The sequence below is a fragment of the Centruroides sculpturatus genome, unplaced genomic scaffold (genome assembly GCF_000671375.1).
Source record: "Centruroides sculpturatus isolate CEXI.00-Female unplaced genomic scaffold, Cexi_2.0 scaffold1145, whole genome shotgun sequence".
In the NCBI taxonomy this organism is placed as follows: domain Eukaryota; kingdom Metazoa; phylum Arthropoda; class Arachnida; order Scorpiones; family Buthidae; genus Centruroides; species Centruroides sculpturatus.
Genome location: NW_019385332.1, coordinates 158,762 through 184,164, shown reverse-complemented (window position 1 = coordinate 184,164; position 25,403 = coordinate 158,762). Strand labels below are relative to the sequence as shown.

At 33.2% G+C, this 25,403-nt stretch overlaps 3 protein-coding genes across 3 annotated transcripts; 1 reads left to right on the top strand and 2 right to left on the bottom strand.

Moving 5' to 3' along the window:
* LOC111637754 lies at positions 1-1,155 on the top strand (the record flags this gene model as incomplete). Its single annotated transcript, XM_023383318.1, has 1 exon — positions 1-1,155. A coding segment is annotated over one exon (513 nt), but the record flags the coding sequence as incomplete, so codon positions are not given.
* Positions 1,156-5,293: 4,138 nt separating this feature from the next.
* Positions 5,294-6,160, bottom strand: LOC111637753. The gene has a single exon (XM_023383317.1). It carries the CDS (start codon positions 6,158-6,160, stop codon positions 5,294-5,296), a length of 867 nt encoding a protein of 288 aa, XP_023239085.1.
* Positions 6,161-7,749: 1,589 nt separating this feature from the next.
* Positions 7,750-24,583, bottom strand: LOC111637752 (zinc finger protein 260-like; the record flags this gene model as incomplete). The annotated part of the gene is made up of 5 exons (XM_023383316.1): positions 7,750-10,472; positions 11,934-12,168; positions 17,165-17,356; positions 22,238-22,317; positions 24,520-24,583. Coding segments are annotated over 5 exons (1,443 nt in total), but the record flags the coding sequence as incomplete, so codon positions are not given.
* Positions 24,584-25,403: the final 820 nt, after the last annotated feature.

The following is a 25,403-nucleotide window of genomic DNA, read 5'->3' as shown; positions in this document are numbered from 1 at the left end:
TTTGTGAAGTTCTGTTGGGTCCCAGGCCACGTGGGTATAAGAGGTAATGAAGAAGCTGATACAGCTGCTAAGTCAGCAAGCCCTTCACAGCATACAATGCATATTGAAGGAGGTGATTTGAAGCTGGTCGTTAAAAAACGACTAGCAGAGAGATGGCAAAATATGTGGAACGCACAAATCCACAATAAACTACACGAGATCAAACCTTTGATAGAAAATTGGACACACAATAGGCAGTATGATAGGAGATCTGAGGTTGTCCTTACTCGTTTGAGAATTGGACACACACGACTGACTCATCAATACCTTTTGAAGGGAGATGACGAAGCAGTATGTCAGTACTGCAATTGTACCGTAAGTGTTAAACACATACTTTGCAATTGCATCGCTCTTGATCAATGTCGTAGACAGCATTTTGGAAATGCAAGTTTGAGTGAGATTTTGGGCCAGAGGCCAAAACTTGATAAGTTACTGAACTTTCTTAAAGTTGTAAATATTTATAAAGAGATTTAATTAATTATTCATATACTTATTGATTATTTATTATCATATTTTTTTATTATTATTTATTATATATTTATATCTGTTTTGTTGTTTTGTTTATTTGATCTTATTCATGTTTATGTGTTGTATCTATATTTTGTTATATATATTATGTTCATTTATTTATTTATTTTACCTTTTGCCTTGGCGCAGCATGGCCTGAATGGCCCTTGTGCCAGAAAACTCGCACCAACCAACCAACCAACCAACCAACCTTTGTAATCTTATAATTTTATAACTTACTGATTTTGTGATTTATAATTTTATAATTTGTACTTCGCGGGCATCTTAATGTAAACTGTATCACTTATTGTTACTTTTATTTGGCATTTTTACTCTCATTGTATTCGCATGTACCTTGTTCATGTAACCATTTCCTCATTGCATTTGTCTATGTATAACTGTATGATGTATTACCTCGACATTCTAATATGTTAACCAATTATCGCGCCAACAATCCATTGTAAATTCTCATTGCTTAATTGTCCAAACTGTCAATCATGTATGTATTTGTCTTATTTTTAATAGTTGCGGTGCAGGCGCCCATGAGTCTCCCACTTACCCTACTCTATCCTATCTTACTTTCTTTCACCTTCGCCTTAACTCGTCAAACTTTTCTTTCCTTCCTTTTCCGGTTCTGGGGCTATACCGTTGAGTGTGGCCCATCACCACCCCCTCACAATGTTCTGTATATTCTAGGGTTGAAAGAAGGATCCGAATGTCGTATTCACTAGTTTATTTACCGCTAATTACAACTCTATGTACAGATGGTAGGAACAATGCCGATCCTGTAGACAAAGATCGGAGAGTACGGGATGAGCGTCCGAACCTGAGCACGTCGACCCAAAAAGTGTGAACCTCGACCTCTGACGTCACGCGGGTTGGGGATGGTGGTCAGGCGAAGTGTTGCCGACCACCGCAGTACTCCCTTCCTAGTGTAAACGATCGTGAGGCTAGAGAGAACGTGCCGGGAAACGGACGCGTCTTCCGGAGCGTGTCGTGGTTTTGGTTTCTGCTTCTTATTTCGAGTGCGTGGTGCTCGATGGTTTCGGATCTTGTACTTCTGTTGAACGGGGAACTTGTCCCGTGTCTGTCTCTTGTTTGTCGTCTGTTGGTGGTTGCTCGCTTGGTGAAAAGTGTTCCGCCAGACAATAAGCTGGTTTAAGTCTGTCTATGAAGATAACTGTTTCTTTTTGCTGTACGCGGACTTTGAAAAATTTGTCTGCACGCTGCAGTACAGGAAATGGTCCGTCGTAAGGCGGCTGTAGAGGTGGCCGTACTGCGTTGTGCCGCACGAAGACGTGGGTGCAGCTCCGTAGGTCCTGGGGGACGAAAATTTTCTTTGTCCCGTGACATCTCGTTGGAATTGGTGTCAGCTGATGCATTTGCTCTTTGAGCTGCTGGACGAAAACTGCTGCGTTTGAGTCTGTCGGTGTAGGGGCGAGGAACTCGCCGGGTAATCGTAAGGTTGTCCCATAGACGAGTTCGGCGGTTGTCGCCTTGATGTCTTCTTTAAAGGCGGTTCGCATCCCTAGTAGCACTGACGGTAAGACCTCTGTCCAGCGGTCGGTCAAGCAAGCCTTGAGAGCCGATTTAAGTCTGCGGTGGCTGTTTTCTACCAGGTCGTTAGCCGCTGGGTGAAAGGCTGTCGTGTGAATGTGCTTGCTGCCCAATAATTTGGTCAAAGCTCGGAACAGGTGCGATTCGAATTGTCTACCCTGGTCATTAGTGACCGTCTTCGGTACACCGTAACGCGCGACCCATTGACCGTAAAAAACCTTTGCTACAGTCTCTGCCGTAAGTCGGCAATCGGGAAAGCCTCCACCCAACGGGTGAACCTGTCGATAAGCGAGAGGAAATATATGTTACCTTGCGAAGGCGGAAGGGGACCTACAATATCCATATGCACGTGTTCGAAACGGGCGTCCGGGGCCTGAAGATTTTGAACAGGGCATCACGTGTGCCTATGAATTTTCGCTCGTTGGCATGGTATGCAGGTTTTGGCCCACATACGAGAGTCCTTTCTGATTGAAGGCCAAACAAAACGACTAGTTATTAAGTTGGTGGTAGCTCTTATCCTGGATGAGCCAGATTGTGTGTGGCGTCGAAGACTTGCCTGCGGAATTTAATCGGGATATATGGGCGAATTTTGTTCGTGGATATGTCACAGAATAAATCGGGGCCTGAATCCGTTAAAGGCATTTTTTTCAGTTGTAAGGCCGTATTTGAAGAAAGTAGTTGCTTTAATTCGGGGTCGCTGCTCTGAGCTTGCGCGATGCTCGTGTAGTCTATTGCGTTTGGCACTTCGATAGTTTCGATCCGCGACAATACGTCCGCCGGTGTATTGTCGCTGCCTTTGATGTAGCGGATGTCCGTGCTGAATTGCCCTATAAGGTCTAGGTGCTTTAATTGCCTAGGGGTGCACTTCTCGGGCTTCTGACTAAAAGCGTACGCCAGTGGGCGATGGTCTGTGAAGACCGTAAACTCCCTGCCTTCGAGCATGTGCTTGAAATGCCTTATTGATGCGTATATGGCATAAAGCTGTCTATGGAAAACCGACCATTTTCGTTGCGGCTCCGTTAATTTGGCAGAGAAAAAAGCTAGTGGCTGCATCTTCGGTATGCCATTGGAGGGGTCGACTTGATTTAGCGAGCCGCCGATAGCTATGTCACTTGCGTCGGTAAAAAGTGCCAATTGCGCGTTTGGATTTGGATGTGTTAATAGCGTCGCGTTGGCTAATTCTTTCTTACAGTGGTGGAAAGCGCTGGTTGTCTTCTCGATCTACTGAATTTTGCTGTTGGATTTAAAATTCGGTTCTTTTAGTAACTCATTCAGTGGGGCTTGCGCATGAGCTGTGTTTGGGACATTTCTACGGTAATAGTTAAGTAGTCCCAGGAAACGTCTGAGCTCACGGATCGTTGTTGGCATTTTATACGCTAGTATAGGGTTTACGCGTTCGGGTAATGGCTTAATGCCCTCCTTGCTGACTAAATATCCCAAAAACGGTAGCTCTGGTGCTCCCAATATACATTTGCTCAGATTTACCTTGACGCCGTACTCGGACAGGCGATGGAAAACCGCCTCTAGGTGAATCTCATGCTGCTCCTTCGATTCGCTGGCGATTAAAATGTTGTCGAGGTATGCGAAGGTAAAATCGAGCCCTTGGAGTACCTCATTTATGAACTGTTGGAAAGTCTGTATGGCATTGGACAAACCGAAATGCATGAACATGAATTCGAAAAGACCAAAAGGGGTTGTGATCGCGGTCTTTGGGATGTCGTCGGGATGCACAGGTACCTGATTGTACGCGCGGACTAAATCGACCTTGGAAAATATGGTTTTGCCGAATAGGGAAGAAGAGAAATCTTGTAAATGTGGTAACGGGTAGCGGTCGGGAATCGTAAGTCGATTCAACGCTCGATAATCGCCCGTTGGCCTGAATTCTCCATTCGGCTTGAGCACCATGTGCAAGGGGCTTGCCCAGTTGGAGGTGCTGGGCCTGCAAATTCCCTGCTCCATCATGTATTGAAACTCCTTCCGAGCCGCCGCGAGTTTGGCTGGGTGCAGTCGGCGTGGTTTTGCGAATACCGGCTGTCCCTTTGTTATAATGCGGTGCACGGTGTGGTGTTTGGGTGCCCTGGCCGTCCCTGCGGGGTAAGGATGGAAAATGTCGGGGTACTTCTCCAGGATACTCCGATATGTCGACGAGCTGGCTATTAGCGTTATTTAGCGTTACTTGCGTAACTTCCGTTTCGATCTTTTTACCCGTGGTGACTAAGTTGGTAATTGAGTCTCGGAGACGTGCGCCCTTTAGGTCGATTAACAATCCGTATTTCCGCAGAAAATCGGCGCCTATGATTGACTTACTGACGTCCGCTAGTACAAACGGCCACTGAAAACGGCGACGGAGGTTGAGCCCGAGCGTAACTAACCTGGTACCGTACGTTAGTATCGGTGTACCATTTGCCGCATAGAGCTTCACAGCGTGGGAGTTGTCCCGCGTACCGTTTCCTGAGAAGGGTAAAACGCACACATCGCTTCCGCTATCCACCAAGTACTCGCGGTTAGAAACGGGGTCGAAAATGAATAAACGGCTCTTGTTATCGGGTCGGAAATCGCATCGGGCCGTTTCGTGCGATTTCCTTAAGAGTTTCCCGACTGGCAGAAAGAGCATTATCATCATCGTCATCATCATCAAATAATCTGTATTACTTAGCCTGATACCGCTTGGCATAATCAGGTAAGAAAATACAGAAATAATTACATTGATGTTACATGCAGATAACACTTGCAAAATAATCCGAAAACAAATGTTGGGAAAGAAGTAAAGAAAAAAGAAAATAATAAATAAAAAAAACAAACAAGCAAAAAAATGAAAATAATAAAGTAAGTAGATGCCATTAACAGTAAGTGAGCTAAAGTAGATAAATATGCATATATACATTGACACAGCTGCATTACCTTACACATTTAAGTGTTATCACAGTTCATGCTAGGGTAAAAAATGAAGATGAATATAAACATGCCGCATAATAGATGTTAAAACACCACAGGTTAACATATACCATTACAAGTGAAGGAACACATAATAACTTCATTGAATACGTTGGATAGTCTTTAGCCTTCGCAGAATATCTTGAGCCACAGATAAACAATGATGCATATCAAGATGCCACTTGTAATTTAATGAATATCACTTCTAATCAGATAAAGTTTGATAAGTTCTTTGAAAAGGCCAAAATTTACTTTATTATGAACAAGGAAGTCTGGGTTTACAGGCCAGTCCATATTGTTTATATACTTGCTGCCTCCAGTGATGCCTAATATCCTCAAGCATGGGGCAGTTGAAAAGATAGTGTAAAACACCATCTTTAGTACCACAGAGATTACAGTGATCATTATCTATGAGATGGAATCTCTTAAGATATACACAAAAGCGTCCGTGTTCAGTTAAGAATTGCATCAGTTTATGACTGGGCTGCATCCATTTGTTCTGCATATGGTTTTGGATTCTTGGAAAAAATCTCTTTGTAATGTGCTGACATGAGACCTTGTCCCAATCAGCCTGCCACGCATTGATGGCTTCGTTCCAAACAAGTGACTTGAGTTTCGATTTGGGATTGTGGACATAATCATGATGATTGGTATGATTCAGTGTTGCATTACGTGCCAGATAATCTGCTCTTTCATTTCCTGGAGTGCCCTGGTGACCCCTGATCCAATTAACGGCATAACTGTTAGATGACATTGCAACCTCAGAGAAAATATCGATAGAGATGGGGTTTGTGGTGTCCTTGTTTCTTAGTTTGGTCACAGTGGCAGCACTATCAGTGTAGATATTTACGGGCATATTGACAAGATTGATGTTACACCATTTGATAGCCATTAATACCGCAAAGATTTCGGCTTGAAAAATAGAGCACTCAGGGTGCAGCTCAAACGTCTGATTATGAATCTCACCACTTGCATCAAAAATCACGAAGGCACTAGCTGTGCCTTCAGTAGTTTTAGAGCCGTCCGTGAAACCTTCAATCCTTGTGGGTACTTCACGTGAAAGAAGTCCCGTTCTCCAGGCAGGATGCGGAAGGGTGGCCACGCGCCTTTCAATCTCATACATTGAGGCATCAAAAATAGTGTCATTTATGCAGACATTTCTGCCCCTGGAGATCAGAAAACGCTTGCTGCTGAAAAGAAGATAGTGTAATATGGGAAGTTTTCCAGTCACTATTGGGAGAGCTGCATTAGAGACAGTGGAGTAACTCCGGGTCAGACGGATAAGGGCCCTTCGCTGCGCTGTGTGGAGAAGTCGGTGATTGTATGAATGTTAGTCAAGCAGATTGCAATCAGGTGAGATCAGCTCACCTGAGCTATGTTTTGGTGATGGCACCAACCAACACAGGCAATCGTGTTGGATAAGGAGGACTAGACCGCTGCTTAGTGGGTTTCTCCGACTAATCAACAATAGGCATGGGTGCTATCACAACACTCATTAACAGAAAATGAAATTAAAATACATATTGCAATCTTTTTATCAGTTAACAAGGAAATATGTGTTAAAATTGTTCTATTTATTGTCTTCTTTCTATTTTAACTATTAAGCAATTCGAGCAATAAACAAACTTTTAGAGTGAGAAATATATGAATAGAAAAACTTTTGTCTAATTAATTTGTCATTTTTTAACAGAAAATACCAATTTCAATACTGAACAACTTAGTGGACAATTTTAAAAAACTATGTTGTTTCATCGGATATAGTGATAACATTCAGTACTTATGAGTTTCTATGGAACCACCGTTTGCCATTGCGTGAATCCACAGTATAACAGACACTTAACTATACCAACAGAAGATGAACTATTCGATGTCTTCTTCCATAAAAATAAGGACAGTTAGTATTTGTATTTTTCAATACTATCACTTTTATGACGACCAGTATTCATGTTTAACCATTTATTCAATTATAGAAGAAAAAGTCAAACTACCACTTAATGTTCACTCATCAACAGAAGACGAAATCATAATAGATATTGCAATGTTTCCATCAGTTCCAGGCTTCCATATTCATCATTTTTCATTTACATTCAAAGAACACTTTACAATTGATGAGGAAAAATGGCATACATATCAAAGCTACTGAAGATACCAGAAGAAAAACTGAAGTGCATCATCGGACTTAACGATTATCGAATCGATTTCCTTGATGATGAAACGGGTGCATATGAGGTCGTAAAGAAGATAAGAACAGGCATTTCTTTCTATGGTGAGAGAGTTCAGACAGTTTCTTTATGTATCAAACATGTTGAATGCGATTATTATAAAGTGAAAGAAAAGTTAGAGAAATTAAAACGTTTGAAGCCAAAAATAGTGCAATAGAGATGTTTCGCATTCATTTTTTCTAGGATATGGAAGAAAGATATAATTGCAATACTAGAAGCATTCAAAGCAGAATTTCCTTTCGTTACCTACAGCGTGAACTAAATTTAAACAATGCTAATGGCACAATAATCATTATGACAATTATTCCAACCATTGTAGTGTTTCCTCCTCTATAAAAGAAACCGCTAAACCTCTGATATGGAACTCTGAAAACAGTCCTTTTTCTAAATGAAACAAATACAAACTTACACATTTATTTAATAAATTACTTAAATTTTATTATAAATTTTTACATGGTCATCCAAATTAGATGATAAATTTATAATTCATTATTTTATTTAATTTGAAAATTTTGCTTTGTTTAAATCATGAAAAAAAATCAATCTTTGTACTCAAAGTTTAATTCAATGCATTTTGTTGTAGAAGTTTAAATTATACTACAGTATATAAGAAGTGAATTTGACAAGAACAGGTCAATCATTAACATTTATGTCAACACGATAATGCACATTATTAATACAGTAAAACCTGTGTAAATTGGAATTGACAGTACCAAATATTTTTTCCTGTTTAAGAAGGTTTCCTTTTTATTCAGGTTCAGTTCTGGACAGGTTCATATTGTATTATGAAGAAAATGCATCCAAAACAAAGTCTTAAATCCTTTCATGTTTATTGATAACTTCACTTACAAATCTTGTGAATATTTATCACATTAAAAATATATTTTATCTAGCATAATTTTGAAAATAACCTTCATTCAAAAATAGTTATATTGCCTTATTTGTTGCTGCCACTCGTGTTCCTTCATGAAACACACACACTAAGAAAGTACTTAAATTTCTTTTTTCAACTTTAACAACAAATTTAATATATAAAATAATTATATATAATATATACTATGCATTTTTTTTTTGTATGCAGAAAATTCATAGAATTTAATAACTTCAAACACCTAAAATATAAATGCTGGCTTTACACTGTCTACAAAAATTTTTTCTATAATCATTATTTACAATAATTACATCAGAATTTAATAATGTAATTTCTTTAAAAGATACTCATGATTTGGTTATATTCCTGCATTTGTGAAGAACATAATTACAATATTTGGTCATTCTTAAAGAAATAAATGGATATGCATAAAAATGTTCTATTTAATTTTCAGCAACTTGAAAAAATATTGCTATTTTTACACCAAAATCTTGGAATTTGAATTATTACAAAAAATCCAAGCTTCCTATAAGAAAAATATCTCGGCGGATCATATACGCACACATGTTAAATTCCTTGACTGTTATATCATCTTTAAACTGATGAATTCTATAACAAAATATAATCTACAAATATAAGAACACACACAAACACACAAGGCACATGAAAATGTATGTAATAACAATTTAAAATGTATATTTGTAAAAGAAAGGTTGTCAGCAACTGAAGCTTTTATAATTATTTAAAATGCATATCAGAATGTGCATTTGCAATTTAACTGAGTTAAATAAAGGCATACACTTAAAAATAATACATAGCTATGGAAAGATTATTCTCATAATGGTCTCAATGGTTTACAACTTACTGGAATGAAACATTAAATCAAATCTAACATGAATAAAATAACAAGTGTAAAGTTAACAGAGTTAATTATTTGTTTGTCGTAAGCAAGACAACACAATTTATAAATAGTTATAAATAAATAATTAAAATTTTAGTGACTATTCATTTATTCTGTTATGAATAAAGAAATATCTCCGAGAATTGCAAGACAACTGGAAAGAATTCTTGATATTAAAGTTAATGTTTTTTCTTTCCAACACAGTTTAAGTATTAAACTGGTAATTCATTTCAGAAAATATAAATATTCAAGTGAAATTTATTTCACTATTTAAAGAAGTGCTATTTAATTCCTTCAATTAAAATTAGAAGTTCAGAAGTAATTAAAAATAAAATAACAAAAAATAATCTATTAGAAAATAGTAAATTTTAACTAAATCATTTCAATTCACTTGATATGATTGAATTTCAAATCTAATGAAATGAAACATTATAGTATTATTCAAATATATTTAAATATTTATACAAATCTTAAAATTTAATCTCTCACTTTCCAATAAATGGCAATTTCATTTACATTCTATATAAAAATATACATCATACTTCAGGTATATGAATTTTCAAGGATTGTTAAGAAGTTTTGTGTGTATTCTGATGTTGATGCAAGTGTCCCAACTGTTTAAACCTTTTATTACATGTGTTACAACTGTAGGGCTTTTCCCCAGTGTGAATTCTGTAATGAATTTTTAAACTGTTACGATAGAGGAACCTTTTTTCACAGATATCACATTTATGTGGTTTTTCACCCGTATGTATCTTTCGGTGTGCATATAAATTTGATTTGTTTGAAAATGCTTTATTACAGTAATTACAAGAAAATGGTTTCTCTCCCGTATGTAAAATTTCGTGAGTTTTCTTATCTGTGCTCGTTTTGAATTTCTTTGAACATGTACCACAACTGTAAGGCGATTCATTTGTATGCATTCTCCTATGTAACTGTAAATGACTTTTGGTTCGAAATTTCTTCTTACAAAAGTCACAGGTGTGGGGCTTCTGTTCCGCGTGTATCATAAGATGTTTTTTAAGATTTCCCTTTTGAGAAAAGAACTTGTTGCATATTTTACATAAAAAAGGTTTACTTCCAAGATGCATTTTTTCATGTTTTCTGCAGTTACCACCTTGTGTAAAAGCTTTTCCACATGTTTTACATACAAATGGTCTCTCACCTGTATGAACTCTTATGTGCATCTTCAAATCGGAAAGTCTTATGAATTTCTTATTACAAGTATTACAGATGTGGGAACCAAGGCATTGTTCGGAAGGCTTTGTTTGTTCAGCAGATTCCTTATCAACAGGCACTTGATCTTCTGATTGACTTTTTGAAGTACTAGGATTTTCTTCTATTTGATTACAAACATTGGTTGCATTGTGATTTTGTTCTCTTTTCTTTGATATTTTCTTTCTAGCTTTATTCAATGTTTTTGCATTATTATTGTTATTAGCTGAAAATAAAATCATATAATTTTATATAAGATAACTAACAACAAAACACTAAAATCATAATATATTTATATTACATAAATAAATTTTGGATAATACAGGGAAACTTCCATTAACATAGTAGAACCTCTACTTAACAGACATTTTACAATCCCCAGAACCTTCAAATAGGACATTTATTATATTCATCTCTAAATAACAGATGCTGTCATCCATAACCAACCTTACAAAAAAAAAAGTCCCACCTTGAATATTCTGAATGAATTAATTACCTATGAAATATTTTAAAAGAATTGTTTCAAATACTCGTTCAGAGGATGAATTTTGATGACAGCTATCGAATAAAGATGCTGTAAATAGAAATGGGGAAGAGGACAAGTTATAAAAAGCCGAACAATATCTATCTGTTACAGAACATCAATCTGATTAAGTTGTCAATCACAATTTATTGTCTTATATATTAATGTTATTAAACTTCTGTCTTGTTGAAATTAAGTTTATGGTACAAAAAAATCAAAAACTTAATTTCAACAAAAAGTTATTCATTCATTTGATGAAAACCATAGTACAGTATTAATGAAAAAGAAACAGTTTCAAGATTAAGACAACAGCATTTATTTGATAAAAGTTCAAAGCACAGTTTACGAAGATAATTTGCTGACCACTTTAAAGTGTAGGAAGATATACAGTTTTCTCACAATTATGATGTAATTTATGATCTTAACAACTTTGTGATGACTAAAGGATAACTTTTAATAAATCAGTTATTGAAAAAAGTAAAAAATATTTGAAAAATTAATACAAACTCAATAAATGCAAAGTAGACAAATCACTATATCGATTTTTATTAGTCACTTAGATCATAAATGATGTTATAAATGCAAGAATACAAAATACATTTCTCTCCCATTGGAGTGACTAACAAATTGTCTTCGTAACTTCATATTTGGACTCTCTCATGGCCTAAACCTACTTTCATCCACCTTCTGTTCATAAAAACAGTTTCATTTTTCTTTTATGTTACTTCCACTCAGGTTGTGTTTGATGAATTAATAATTAATCAATGTTTACATATTGTCGTAATTTTTATGTCCCATTTAATTAAAGTATCCTATACAATGTATTTGCTATTTAAAATTCAATTAAAATGGGATTTTTACAGCTGAAAAGATAAGTAATATACTGTGTATATATATATATATTAATTATGTACACTACATATTTTGGTATTTTCACATTCCTAATGCAAATTTGATGTTTACATATTCTTTATTATATGATTACTGTGTTAAAATACAGTATGACTGCCAGCATGTACAGTACCTCCAATAGCAGAAACCTCTAAAAAGGAAACTTCTAAGTTATTGATGGTGTCCACTATTTGGAGATTATATTATAATTGATAAATTTATCTATAAAAATAAAATTATGTAAATTACATATTACTGAATAATTTCACTTACTGATTGTTTGCCAATGAAACTCAAGTGCTTCAGACTGTTCATCGTTATACCAAACCAGAAGTTCTGTATTGGGAACAATCTGTTTAGATGTAATATAATATATTTTTTTGTGATTTTCAAATGCTACCACATTCTGTTTTTCTTTATCACACGCAAAATTCACATAACAAAGCCAGTCCGTCAGAGCATTATCCTTTGCAATCACAAAATGAGAAACTGAGCCATTCTTTACTACCTAAAAAACAAAAGTGATTTTAATTTTATATGACATGAATAAAATTTTATATATACAGTAGAACCTCCATTATCCGGATTTTCGATTATCCGGATTGTTCAAAATAAACAAAAATTTTACGAATTTGCTGATTTGCACTTGGCGAATTATGACACTGTTTATGTACGTGATGGAATGCATAACTTTTTTTGTTTCAACAACGTCTCACCCGGCACAGTGGCCGTAAACTCTTAAATATATTTTACGTAATAAAAATATAACTTGACATACGTATTTATAAATAATTTATATTCAAATTACATCATTTCTATGACCAAGGGCGGCGTAAGGCATGGACGACGCGGGCCACCGCCTATGCCTCGCGTTCTGAAGGGCGTCGCGCCTTGAAGGTTTATGCATTACAGTACTTAAAAGCCACGAACGCGATGAAAAAATTTTACTCGTCATAAAACGATAAATAGTTTGTCAAATTTTTATTCATAAAAATGCAGTTTCAACTGCTTTTTATTTTATAAAATCAGTCTTCTTGCGCCACCAGAGGGCCTTTTAAACAATAGGAAGTCTGTTAGCGTTGGTCAGTAGTAGTACAAATTTAATACGAACGTTTGATCACAATTTAAATACAGTATTTACTTTTAATATTACTGATATGTCATCGAAAAGAAAATGTGTTGTATTATCATTAAAAGACAAATTAAAGTATTTGTTTTGATTATCCAAATTTTTCCTTATCCGGACTACCTTCATCCCCAATTAGTCCGGATAATCGAGGTTCTACTGTAATATAAAATTCAAAAAGCAAAAAAAAAAGTTTAAAATAAATATTATTCTGTAACCAGCTGACTAATGAAGGACAAGGTGAGGTATATCTGTCCCAACATATCTGAGACAGATTATGAATGATACCAAATAGACACTTCTATATGCTCAATTTATTGTTAATTAATTAAAGTTTTAAAATTTTCATTATTTTTAATGAATACAAAATTTTTTTTTATTCTTGAAATTTACTATCCTGTTAGACAATATAACCTGTCTAAACATTCAATCTATAACCCAATTTTTTAAATTAAAATGTGGAACTATCAGATTAATTGTCTATACTAAGCTTAATTTTAATCGTTAATTATAAAGTAATATGACTATAAGTGAAGACCACCTACTTCTAGTCAAATTACTTTATAATTAATGATTAAAATAGCCTTAATGTAACCTGATAATCTGGTAGTTTGTTTGGCTTTAATATAGCCTGTCATTAAATTTCTCTAAATATGTTATGTAAGAAGTTTTATAATACACTGCTGGCCAATGCAAAATGCAACACCATGAAGAAAGATTCCATTGTTTCAATATCTGTAGTCCATTATGGTGTTGCATTTTGCTTGGCCAGCTGTGTAAAGTTATTATTCCTAACTTCATTAATTTAAATTTCTACTACTTATTAATCAATTTAACAAGCCATAAATTCAGCCAATACAAACATTCTTATTTAAATATGAAGTTACAATTGATACAAAATCCAAAATAATAAATATATTGGTCAAAACAATTAAAAAAGCAAACACCTAGATAGGGGCCAGTTTCCCAGAGAAAATCTTCCAGATGTTGCTTACAAAATCACTTATGATAAACAATTCTAAATGTCAAGTCTTATTGTTCATAAGGTACAGTAAAATAAACAGCAGTAACTGAAAAAATCATGCATTTCAACTAAATGCTTGCCATATTTTCATTTATTGCACTTGGTACAATACATTAATAACATACATGCATCTTTACAACCAAAACAAATTACTTATTTTTATATTATTGTATTGAGTAAAGTGTATAACCTCTGAACAGCCAAAACTACTGTACATTTGTGTGGCATGGAGTCAATGAGGTCGCCAATGAAGTGCTGGGAAATTCTTTGTCACTGCTCAATGAGAGCAGTCACATGCTCCTTTGTGGTAAACACATGGATAAACAATACAATACAATGTTGTACAGAATAAAATATTTTATTAACTGTTTGTGCAGTTCTATATACACTAGATTCTTTAGGATTCCAACTATGCAACACCAATATATACCAGGTTGTTCAATAGGTTTTGTCGTTCAATAAGAAGTGGCGCTATTAGGAGCATCACATTATTACTCTATAAATAGTACTACTATTTCATAAACATGTGTCAAGTTTCAAGTAGATCCGTCAACTCATTGTATATTTGCAGCTGTTCAAAGTCGACGTGTCATTGTATTTTTTTACGATGGAAAAAATCGAATATCGCGCAGTGATAAAATTCTTATTTTTGGAAGGTGTAGCACCAAAACAAATTCATGAATGATTGTTAAAAGTGTATAAGGACTCTTCACCTTCAATCAGAACAGTAGAAAGATGGGTTGCTGAATTTAAACGTGGTCGTACAAGTCTTGAAGACGATCCACGTGAAGGGCGTCCAAAAAGTGCATCAACACCAGAAATCGTAGAAAAAATACAGCATATGGTTTTGGAAGATCGTCGATTAACCGAGAGAGATTTAGTAGAAGCCCTAGGGATTTCGTTAGGCAGTATGAGCAATATTTTGGCTGAAGTTTTGGGTTACAGAAAGCTGTGTGCACAATGGGTGCCGCATTTGTTAACTATGGAACAAAAACACATTCGAATGCAACTTTCTCAGCAACATTTGGAGCATTTTAGAAAGGATAAAAAGGATTTTGTGCGTTGTTTCATCACTATGGATGAGACATGGGTCTACCACCATGATCCTGAATCAAAACAAGAGGCTAAGGAGTGGTGTGAACCCGGTACTTCGGCTCCGAAATGTGTTAGGGTCCAGAAATCAGCCAAGAAGGTGTTAGCATCAGTTTTTTGGGATGCAAAAGGAATTTTGTTTGTGGATTACCTCCAAACTGGTAAAACAATAAACTCAGATTATTATTGTAACCTTTTGGACCAGCTAGATGGAAAAATTCGTGAGAAAAAACCTGGTTTAAAAAAAAAAAATCATTTTTTATCAAGACAACGTCCCCTCTCACACAGCTCAAAAAACCATTGCGAAAATCAGTAAATTAAAATACGAATTGTTGCAACATCCTCCCTATTCGTCAGATTTAGCTCCCTCTGACTTCTGGCTGTTCTCACATCTAAAAAAATTCATGCGTGGGAAACGATTTTCATAGAACGAAGAGATAATAGCAGCCGTGGATGCGTATTTCGACAGTCTTCCGGATTCTCACTTTAGGGATGGAATCCATAAATTAGAAGATCACTGGAACAAGTGTATTGAAGTTCAGGGAGATTATATTGAATAATAAAATGTATTTCAAACCATAAAATCGTGTTTTTCTTATCGAACGACAAAACTTATTGAACAACCTGGTATAATATTTTGTTGTTATAGATCTTTGTATGAACAAAGGAGGGTGACACATTTTCACGACAATGGTTCTTTGCTGTTGAGATATTTTCCCAAAATATTACAACTAACTTAAACTATCTTAAACTAACTTGTATTCTAAAGGAGAAATAGAGGAGGAAAGGATAAGATGAGAGATAAAAATAATAAGAAAAGAAAAGAATGCTGGTGGGGGTATCTGGGTTTTTCCTTTGTTTGATCTTCACTATTCTCTAAACGGGGACTTGCGCCAAATTCACTTCTCACCATCTTTTTCTCTATCTCAGATCTGATGATTCCTAACTATTCATCAAAGTTTTGATTTTAATGTCTGTCTATTTCATTTATTTCCCCGCAGACGACCTACGATCTCTATGTCTCACTCAGTGACAACAACCTGAATCTTTTCCTTTTTCCGTCTGCTTCTTCTGAATGCTAGCTCAAGAATGGTTATCTCTCTCCCCAACTCACCTCAGGGTTTTTCCACATTATTGTTTTTCGGTGTAGTTCTCCAAAAACATGTTACCACCAGCAGGAAGGAAAGACCGTTAGAAAGTTTGAGAAAAAGATATGGAACAAAAGACTAAGGAAACTTAATATTAGTGTGAGATCCGGAATTTTGGTGACGGAAATATCGCTCTTTTATTAACAAAAATGTTAATTAATTAAACTTTCGTTTATGTAACGCCCTAGTAGAAAAAACAATCTTGCCCGGGATTGTGTAAACTTTCCGGTCATAACTAGCAACATCTATTGTTCTCTGCAGAACTTGCATCTCATCTTGCAAAAAGGTTGATAGTTAGCATATAAATGTCGTCATTTGTTGTAGATCCTAGGAACACCTATAACCCCTAACCTATGTACATCCGATCACGTGGTGGAAATTCCCCACTAAAACGGATAAAAGGCCGTTCTTACCCCCTCTCAGGGGGAGTCTACGAACACTGGATAAACAACATCGCGCCGATCTTCCGAACCTGCGGAATTCCGATCTCCGATGAACCTCGAATTAAATCATTGCTAAAGTTGCGATTTTATATAAATTGTGCCGTATTTGTGGATTATTCCTTGGATCGATATTTTAAAGGCATCCACGTTCAGAATTGTCAAAGTGGACGGCTATAAGAGGTATGAAAGCACTGTGAAACTCTCTCTAAGTCGGTATAGAAACTTTAGGTCGGTATAGAAACGAGCTTTGTGTAGTTTTTGTCATTTTGCCTATTCTTTAATAAATTGTTATTTTATATCTGTTAAAAAAATGGTAGACTCTTTTACTCGATCTCGCCCTTCACCTTATCGTCGACCCCAATCAACTCTCTTTACACTCGCCTGACATATCATCCTGACAATTGAACGGGAGCCTTACGCCCACGTATTCACATTAGACTTAACACTAAAAACATATATACAAAATTATGGCCTTAATTGTTTTGGCCAAATCATTAAAATTCAGAACTTTAGAAAAAGAAATGTTTATTTTGCATTTCATTGTTTCTTCTAAATTTTTGAATTTTAATAAAAACTTAAAACTTTAATTTTCATTACTTAAAAATATATACAACAATTATTAAACTACTTATTAACATTCTAATTTCAAAAAGTTGAATAAGCATATTTACCTCCAAATAAAATCCATTATGCTGCGTTTCGTTCAATGTTTGTACTATTTCTCCTTCATAAGGTCCATAAACTACTCCTTTTGGAATATCTACATCCGACCAAACTCCATAACCAGTTTGAGAATATTTAATTGAAAGACCGTAAGGTAAACTATCTATTGCTGTTTCCAGGAATGACAAATTTTCTTTTAGCTGTTTAATATATAATAATTATTAAGAATATTGCCTTAAATGTATGTTTAAATTCTTTATTTTTCATAATTTTAGACAATAAAAATATAAAAATAAAAACTATTTAATTAACAAAAATTATTTAAAAACTCACACTTCAATAAGAGTGTTAATTAATGTAAATATTTTAACCTTATTTTAGCAAATCTACTAATTAATTATTTATCAACAATAATTAATTATAGGACAAAGTTCTTTTATTAATCTGATGATAAGATGTAAAAGACCTATGCTTTCGTAATAAAAGTTAATAGGCGCACCAGATCATTGTAGAGCAGTGTTTCCCAATGCGGCCCACACCCCACAGGGGAGGAAATTTGATTGTTAAGAGGGGCAATTCAAAAATGGACTCGTCGAAAGTTTAAGTTAACCGTATAGCCGCTGTATATGTTAGGGGGCATAGCACAAAAAAGGTTGGGAAACACTGTTGTAGAGAGTAATATAATATAGTTGTAAAAGAACTTGTAGCCCAGAAAGCATCTACTTTAATCTGAAGAGGGACATAACTGTCCGAAATGCATATTTAATAAAGTAGATCAGCAAAACAGTTCTCTTGGTGTCTAGGTGAAAATGTTTCCCAAAACATGTAATAAGTCCATAGATTAGAAGCCAGTATAAAAGTTTAATAACTGTTAAAATTCAAAAGAACACAAATGTATTGATTTTAATTGACTAATAATTTTAAAAATTCTAATAAATTTTAAATTGTTGAAAATTCCTAAATATAACCATTTTAATTAAAGTTATCAATAGTAATTATCTCCAATTTACATAAAAAGATATATATTAACATGATTTTATGACTTTCTTCAATCTATTAAAAGTTTGATTATGCACACTTTCAGTATTTCATCACCATCCTGAGAAGTATTCAATTATTTGAATAATAAAAATATTGATGTATTTCTTAGAAAAGATAATCAATCAATATTTGAAAAAAATTTATAAAATAAACCAGATATATAAATTTTTCATATAATAAATGAACATTTTTATAAAAAGACAGTATTTTTATCTAATATAGAAAATCAATAGTATTCCATTTTTGCACATTAACTTTCTAAAGATTTGGACAGTTGTAAAATACAGCTGAAAATGTTAAAAGTGAGAGTGGTTAATGCAATTTTTAGGGTTTTTTTNTCTCAGATCTGATGATTCCTAACTATTCATCAAAGTTTTGATTTTAATGTCTGTCTATTTCATTTATTTCCCCGCAGACGACCTACGATCTCTATGTCTCACTCAGTGACAACAACCTGAATCTTTTCCTTTTTCCGTCTGCTTCTTCTGAATGCTAGCTCAAGAATGGTTATCTCTCTCCCCAACTCACCTCAGGGTTTTTCCACATTATTGTTTTTCGGTGTAGTTCTCCAAAAACATGTTACCACCAGCAGGAAGGAAAGACCGTTAGAAAGTTTGAGAAAAAGATATGGAACAAAAGACTAAGGAAACTTAATATTAGTGTGAGATCCGGAATTTTGGTGACGGAAATATCGCTCTTTTATTAACAAAAATGTTAATTAATTAAACTTTCGTTTATGTAACGCCCTAGTAGAAAAAACAATCTTGCCCGGGATTGTGTAAACTTTCCGGTCATAACTAGCAACATCTATTGTTCTCTGCAGAACTTGCATCTCATCTTGCAAAAAGGTTGATAGTTAGCATATAAATGTCGTCATTTGTTGTAGATCCTAGGAACACCTATAACCCCTAACCTATGTACATCCGATCACGTGGTGGAAATTCCCCACTAAAACGGATAAAAGGCCGTTCTTACCCCCTCTCAGGGGGAGTCTACGAACACTGGATAAACAACATCGCGCCGATCTTCCGAACCTGCGGAATTCCGATCTCCGATGAACCTCGAATTAAATCATTGCTAAAGTTGCGATTTTATATAAATTGTGCCGTATTTGTGGATTATTCCTTGGATCGATATTTTAAAGGCATCCACGTTCAGAATTGTCAAAGTGGACGGCTATAAGAGGTATGAAAGCACTGTGAAACTCTCTCTAAGTCGGTATAGAAACTTTAGGTCGGTATAGAAACGAGCTTTGTGTAGTTTTTGTCATTTTGCCTATTCTTTAATAAATTGTTATTTTATATCTGTTAAAAAAATGGTAGACTCTTTTACTCGATCTCGCCCTTCACCTTATCGTCGACCCCAATCAACTCTCTTTACACTCGCCTGACATATCATCCTGACAATTGAACGGGAGCCTTACGCCCACGTATTCACATTAGACTTAACACTAAAAACATATATACAAAATTATGGCCTTAATTGNCAAATTAATGTTAATCTTAAAAATAGGTAGACAGCATGTAAACCAATCACTCAGATGAAATATTGAAGTTTACTGTGACCTCTCCTAGTCCAATGGTTGGCAACCAGTGGTCCGCGAAAAAATTTGGGTGGTCTGTGGAGAAATTTGAACATTGATCAACCGAAGGTTACGCAAAATATTATGAAAGGAATGCAAAATGCTTAGTTGCTTTTCTCACTCATTGGGGTTTTTATTTGAATCTAAAACCAAAAACGAAGTGACTATTATCAATAAATAATGAACAATAAATAATATTGTGAGTGTGATTGGCATCCTTCATGGAAAAGCGCAAAGANAATATTATGAAAGAAATGCAAAATGCTTAGTTGCTTTTCTCACTCATTGGGGTTTTTATTTGAATCTAAAACCAAAAACGAAGTGACTATTATCAATAAATAATGAACAATAAATAATATTGTGAGTGTGATTGGCATCCTTCATGGAAAAGCGCAAAGAATCCATAAACTTGTTTCAAATACGCAGTAATGAACTTTAGGCTCGCATTAATTTGTTATGATTAAACATGTGAGTTTCTTATTAATATAGTAAAATTGGATTTTTGTGATCATTATTCTACAAATTTTGTATTGTTTAAAAAAATTCATGATAATGGTCCGCGGGATTCAAAATTGTGACTTTAGTGGTCCGTGAAGTCAGAAAAGTTGCCAACCGCTATCCTAGACCATCACCTTATAGAACCTATAAAAATATCTTTTTTTTAATTTTTCTTGTAACATACTTGATATCTCCTTTTGAGTATACCACTTTGTCTTTCTTTAGGAACTGTGCTTCTACTCAAACATTTTGTATCAGTGAAGACAACATAGCTTTGTTTTACTTTACAATACTAACATCTATAGATGTAAATAGTTTCAGAATTTATTTTCCCAACTCAACTGAAGTGGTATTTTAAGATAGCAGATTGTTATTACTCCACTTAACACTGTGTATTTATTTTTACATTCATGTAAAAAGATATAGTTTCATTTAGAATTTGTTTTATTCACTTGAGACTTGCATATAAATTTGCAAAAATCATTAACTATTCATAATTTGATAAACAGAGATATAATTTAAGTAAAGTAACATGTATACAACATCAGTAAGAAACAGGGCATTTGCAGCATATTCTTTGGATAGTGATGCATATGTTCATTTTGATGAAGTTCCTTTATTACGTATGATGTCAGATCCTGCACATTTGTTATATTAGAAGCTCACGAAATTTACAAGGTTGTTAAAACTAAAAGGTAGTCAACTTTAGAGATACAGATACATTCTCTACAGCATGGAGGGCATGTTTCAAACTCCTCTAGAACTTCCATTTTGTGTTTTTAATATTGGTTTTTATTACAATTCAATCTTAAATTTAAAAGTTTTAATTTACCTTTGATACCATTTGTGCATGAACACTTCAAACTACTTCTTTGTATTTAAATATATTTGACAGCTTGTTCTGTTTTCATAACCAAATACTTGATGATATTCATTACAAGCAGATGAAAATATTTGTACAAGTAAATAATTTGTATTCCTTTTACTGGTTTTTGTGGTATTTTGGGTGTAGTTTTATTTTGATCTAATTGTACAGAGTGTCTAGAATTTATTGACCAAATTAACATATTTAATAAATCATAAGCAATAACTGAAATGAGGAAATGGTTTTCTGTATCAAATGTAGCAACTCAAAGCTTTTCATTTCAAAGTAACAGGCACCTAATAAATTTAGTAAACTCCAACATTTGTACCTTTAGTAAGACATATTATCCAATCTGTAGTTGATTTTTTGCCAAGTATTTTGTAATTTATCTTGAGAGAGTGAAGCCACTTTCTGCATTATTAATGTTTAACTCTGCATTGTCAGTAACATTCTTTGCATACACTTTGTTCTTTACATGTGATTATATAAAAAGAAGTCAAGATGTGTGATATCTGGAATGTGAGGAAGCCTGGAGTAAAGCCCTTGAAGCCTATCCAACAACCCAAAAACTTATTGTCTAAGATTGGATGTACATTGATTCAGCAAAAACGTTTTTCTAAAGATAAAACAGTGTGGCAGATACTCAATAAGTCATAGAGTTAATTAATAAACTGGAACTTTTCAATTAATACTCATATGCACAAAATAACACCTTTCTCACATATTCCAGCAATGTTTAATCTTAAGCATTGCAACTTAATGTTAAAGTTGCAAAGTTTAAACCTCCAGTGTCTACAGTTTTATCCACTCAGCAAAGACCACTTTGAAGAAATATGAAACTTCCAAACCCCTATATGCTAAACACTCAATTTTCAGAAACCCATATTTCAGAAATACTTGAGAAGTGGGTTCTATAATTTGGACATGGAGCTATTTGTCTTAATGGGTATACATTCATCAGGTTTTGTTCGAACTAGAGACCTGAAGTCTGACCCTCTCCTTGTTAATAAAAAGTAAGAAGTACTTTTAATATTATATACTAATGTGTCATGTTATATTCATGTTATATTTAAAATTTAAGTAGATTTATATTACCTGAACATTTTTTTGTTTTGACTGTTCATCTTCTGATACTTCAGAATTATCTTCCTGAGTTTCTTTATTTGTAGATTTGTCTAAATATTTAATACAAAAAATATTAAGGTAATTATTCTTTATAATTCATTCAATGTTACCATATTGATAAAATTATAAAAATATATATTTCTGTATTTTCTCCAAGATAATATTTTATATAGTTCATCTGCAATGTTAGCTGACTGTTACCACAAACTTCTGTTGATTAATGAAAATATAACAATGCTCAATAGGATATTAATTTGTAGTCTGGTTATCTTTAAAAAAAATTATTTTTATTATTAAAATTAAATATGGTTGAATATCACTTTTCTTGAATTCAAATATTAACCAGATATTGAACATTTGAATATTTCAAGATCACACATCTTATAGAGTAAATACCAGGACTGGAAAATTTGGGCTTCTTATGCAGAAAAACCATTCATGTGGGAACTTCTTAAATGATTTCTACTGTATTTGGTTTATTATCATCATAATATACATGTAAAATTAGAAAGTGTGTGACCATCCTATTAGGATTTTAAAATCAAATAACATAAACTGAAATACACTTCTATGTATGTTTTATTTTCTACTAGTTTAAAATATATTAAGTATCTTACATATTTTTAAATTATGAAATAAAACAGATAATTATGAGAGAATTTAATCAATAACTCTTTGATAAAACATTTCAGTAATAAGTTGTGAGTGTTAAAGTTGTGTCTGTAATATTGATATTATTGTGGTGAATTTTTCAATAAAATTCTGTAATTTGAGGAAATTTTGCACACAGTTTGGGAATAATTGACTTTATCTGGCAACCTTTGCTAAAGAGACAATGCGTGAACATATAGTGTGACATTAGAAGTATTCATAGTATTCAATTTTTTTTTTATCAATGAGATATTCCAAGATCTTGAATACTTTCTAATATTTGGGATTTCATCAGTAATAAAAATATTTTTAACTGGTCAGTGAAAATATTTAACTGGTTGATCAACCAACATATGGAAAATACTGATAATACCTGGTAAGAGATTAAATGTATTTACTATCTCCAAACATGTAAGTTCCAATGGCGTGCGATGACATTTGATGATAGGGAAGCTGCGCCAGCCCTGGACAGAATCATTGGAAGCATTATATTTTGGTGTGTAGCATCCACAAGCTAAACTGTGCGAGGTTGGTGCTCTGTAAAGCATGCGCATATGCGAATGCATATAATCAGGCTGCTTTATGCAATTCAAACATTTTTGCCATGAAAGCTATCCCATATTCAACAATACAGCTCTTCCATCGAGAATATGTATGTACGAATTTATATTCAAATATACAATAGCAATCTTATCATTTTTCTCACATTATAGAAATTTGTACTAAGATACATAATGCAGTTATAATAAAATATTAATTTTAATTAATTCAAAGTACGTTAAAATATGAAAATAATTGCACATTATGTATTTATATTTTAGAAAATACAAGGAAAGCAATGCTTCCACAGCTTCCATGGACAGTAAGCCACAGGTAAGTTCAACGTATGTCAAAATATCATTGCAAAATTATTCTAAAGTGATTAAAAGATAAATTATTGCATAATTTGCACTATGTGTTTATTGCAAAACTTCTCAGCTGATACTACACTGAAGTCAATGACTCTTTCAATTAGTATAAAACTGTTGAAAGTAACTGATGTCCTAAAAATATTTTCTTTTCATTTCACAAGTTTCCTGAAAGCAATATGCACTCTGTAATGCCGGTGAAAACTTTTTCTTAAATATTTTCTGAAAAATTATAATTATATTTAATTATTATTATTTTAAAATTTATAATTATATTCAAATTTTCAGTTTTCAAACATCAGAATTAGACATCATTTTTCATCAAATGATAATTAATTTTCTTATTAAAACATTTTAAAATGTATTGCTATTTTAAAAAGCTAATAGGTTATTTTGAAAAATTTACACACGTAAAATAAATATTGGTTTATTTCAAGTATTTTTATATTAATGTAATTTCAATTCCCTGTTCAATGAAATATGCTCAGAAACAATTAATATTTATATGCATTTCTAACAATGTTTTTTTAACATGCTTTCACATATATTTGCAGATGATAATTTTACTTTATTGACATTTACATATTACATATAAAAACTGAATAGAAAGAATAGATACAATTTTAATGTTAATAATTCGATAATTTTATATTGTTTAATTTAATGATTTCAATAACAATATGAACATCTCACCTGAAATATTTTCAGATTTTACTTCTGCAGTGAACTTCACATATATTTTTTCCAGTAACAGTTTGCAATATTTGGTAATTTTATTTAACTCTTCCATATCATTACAGTTATTTTCTAAATTATTTTCATTCATCTCTATATAAAAAAAAAATTGTTTAACATGACTAATATAATTTCATTTCAAAAATTTCTAGAAAATCTAATGTCTTAAACTATTTATATTAACAAAACTTCCAGTAGTATTTTTTATAATACAATAATGATAATTACAAGAATTAAATATATGTATGATATATGAATAAGTGGAATTTCCATTGAATTTCATCTATATAAGACTGTTGAATAATACAATAGACAAAAAGTAAATCAATATTTCAGTTTGTCTTTGAAAAACTAAATATAAATTAAATTTTATATTTGAGGAGATTCTTTAACAGATTTATATATTGAAATAAATAACAACTATTGTATCAATTTTTCTTAGTGTATAAAAAATAATACTGAGCAGTTAATTGTTTTAATGAAGGAATACAAGAAATATAGACTAACAACAACATACGTAAAAAAAAAAAATAATAATAATAATTATTAGAGAATAATAATAAGACAAAGAAAAATGATTCAGCATTAATAACCTTACATAAAACCTCGATTAAGATCTTAACATTTAAAATGTTTAGTGATGTCACATTACAATACGCGAGTAATGAGAATTTAAGAAACAAATGCCTTTTTGATATTCAAAACATGGACTATTGAAAATATGAAAATATTTACAAATAAGAATCAAAATAAACTGAAAAAAAAATAAAAATCTTGAACAAAATAAAGTATGATTACTTTTATTTCTTGTAAATGACATGACAAAACTTATAGCTCATTAG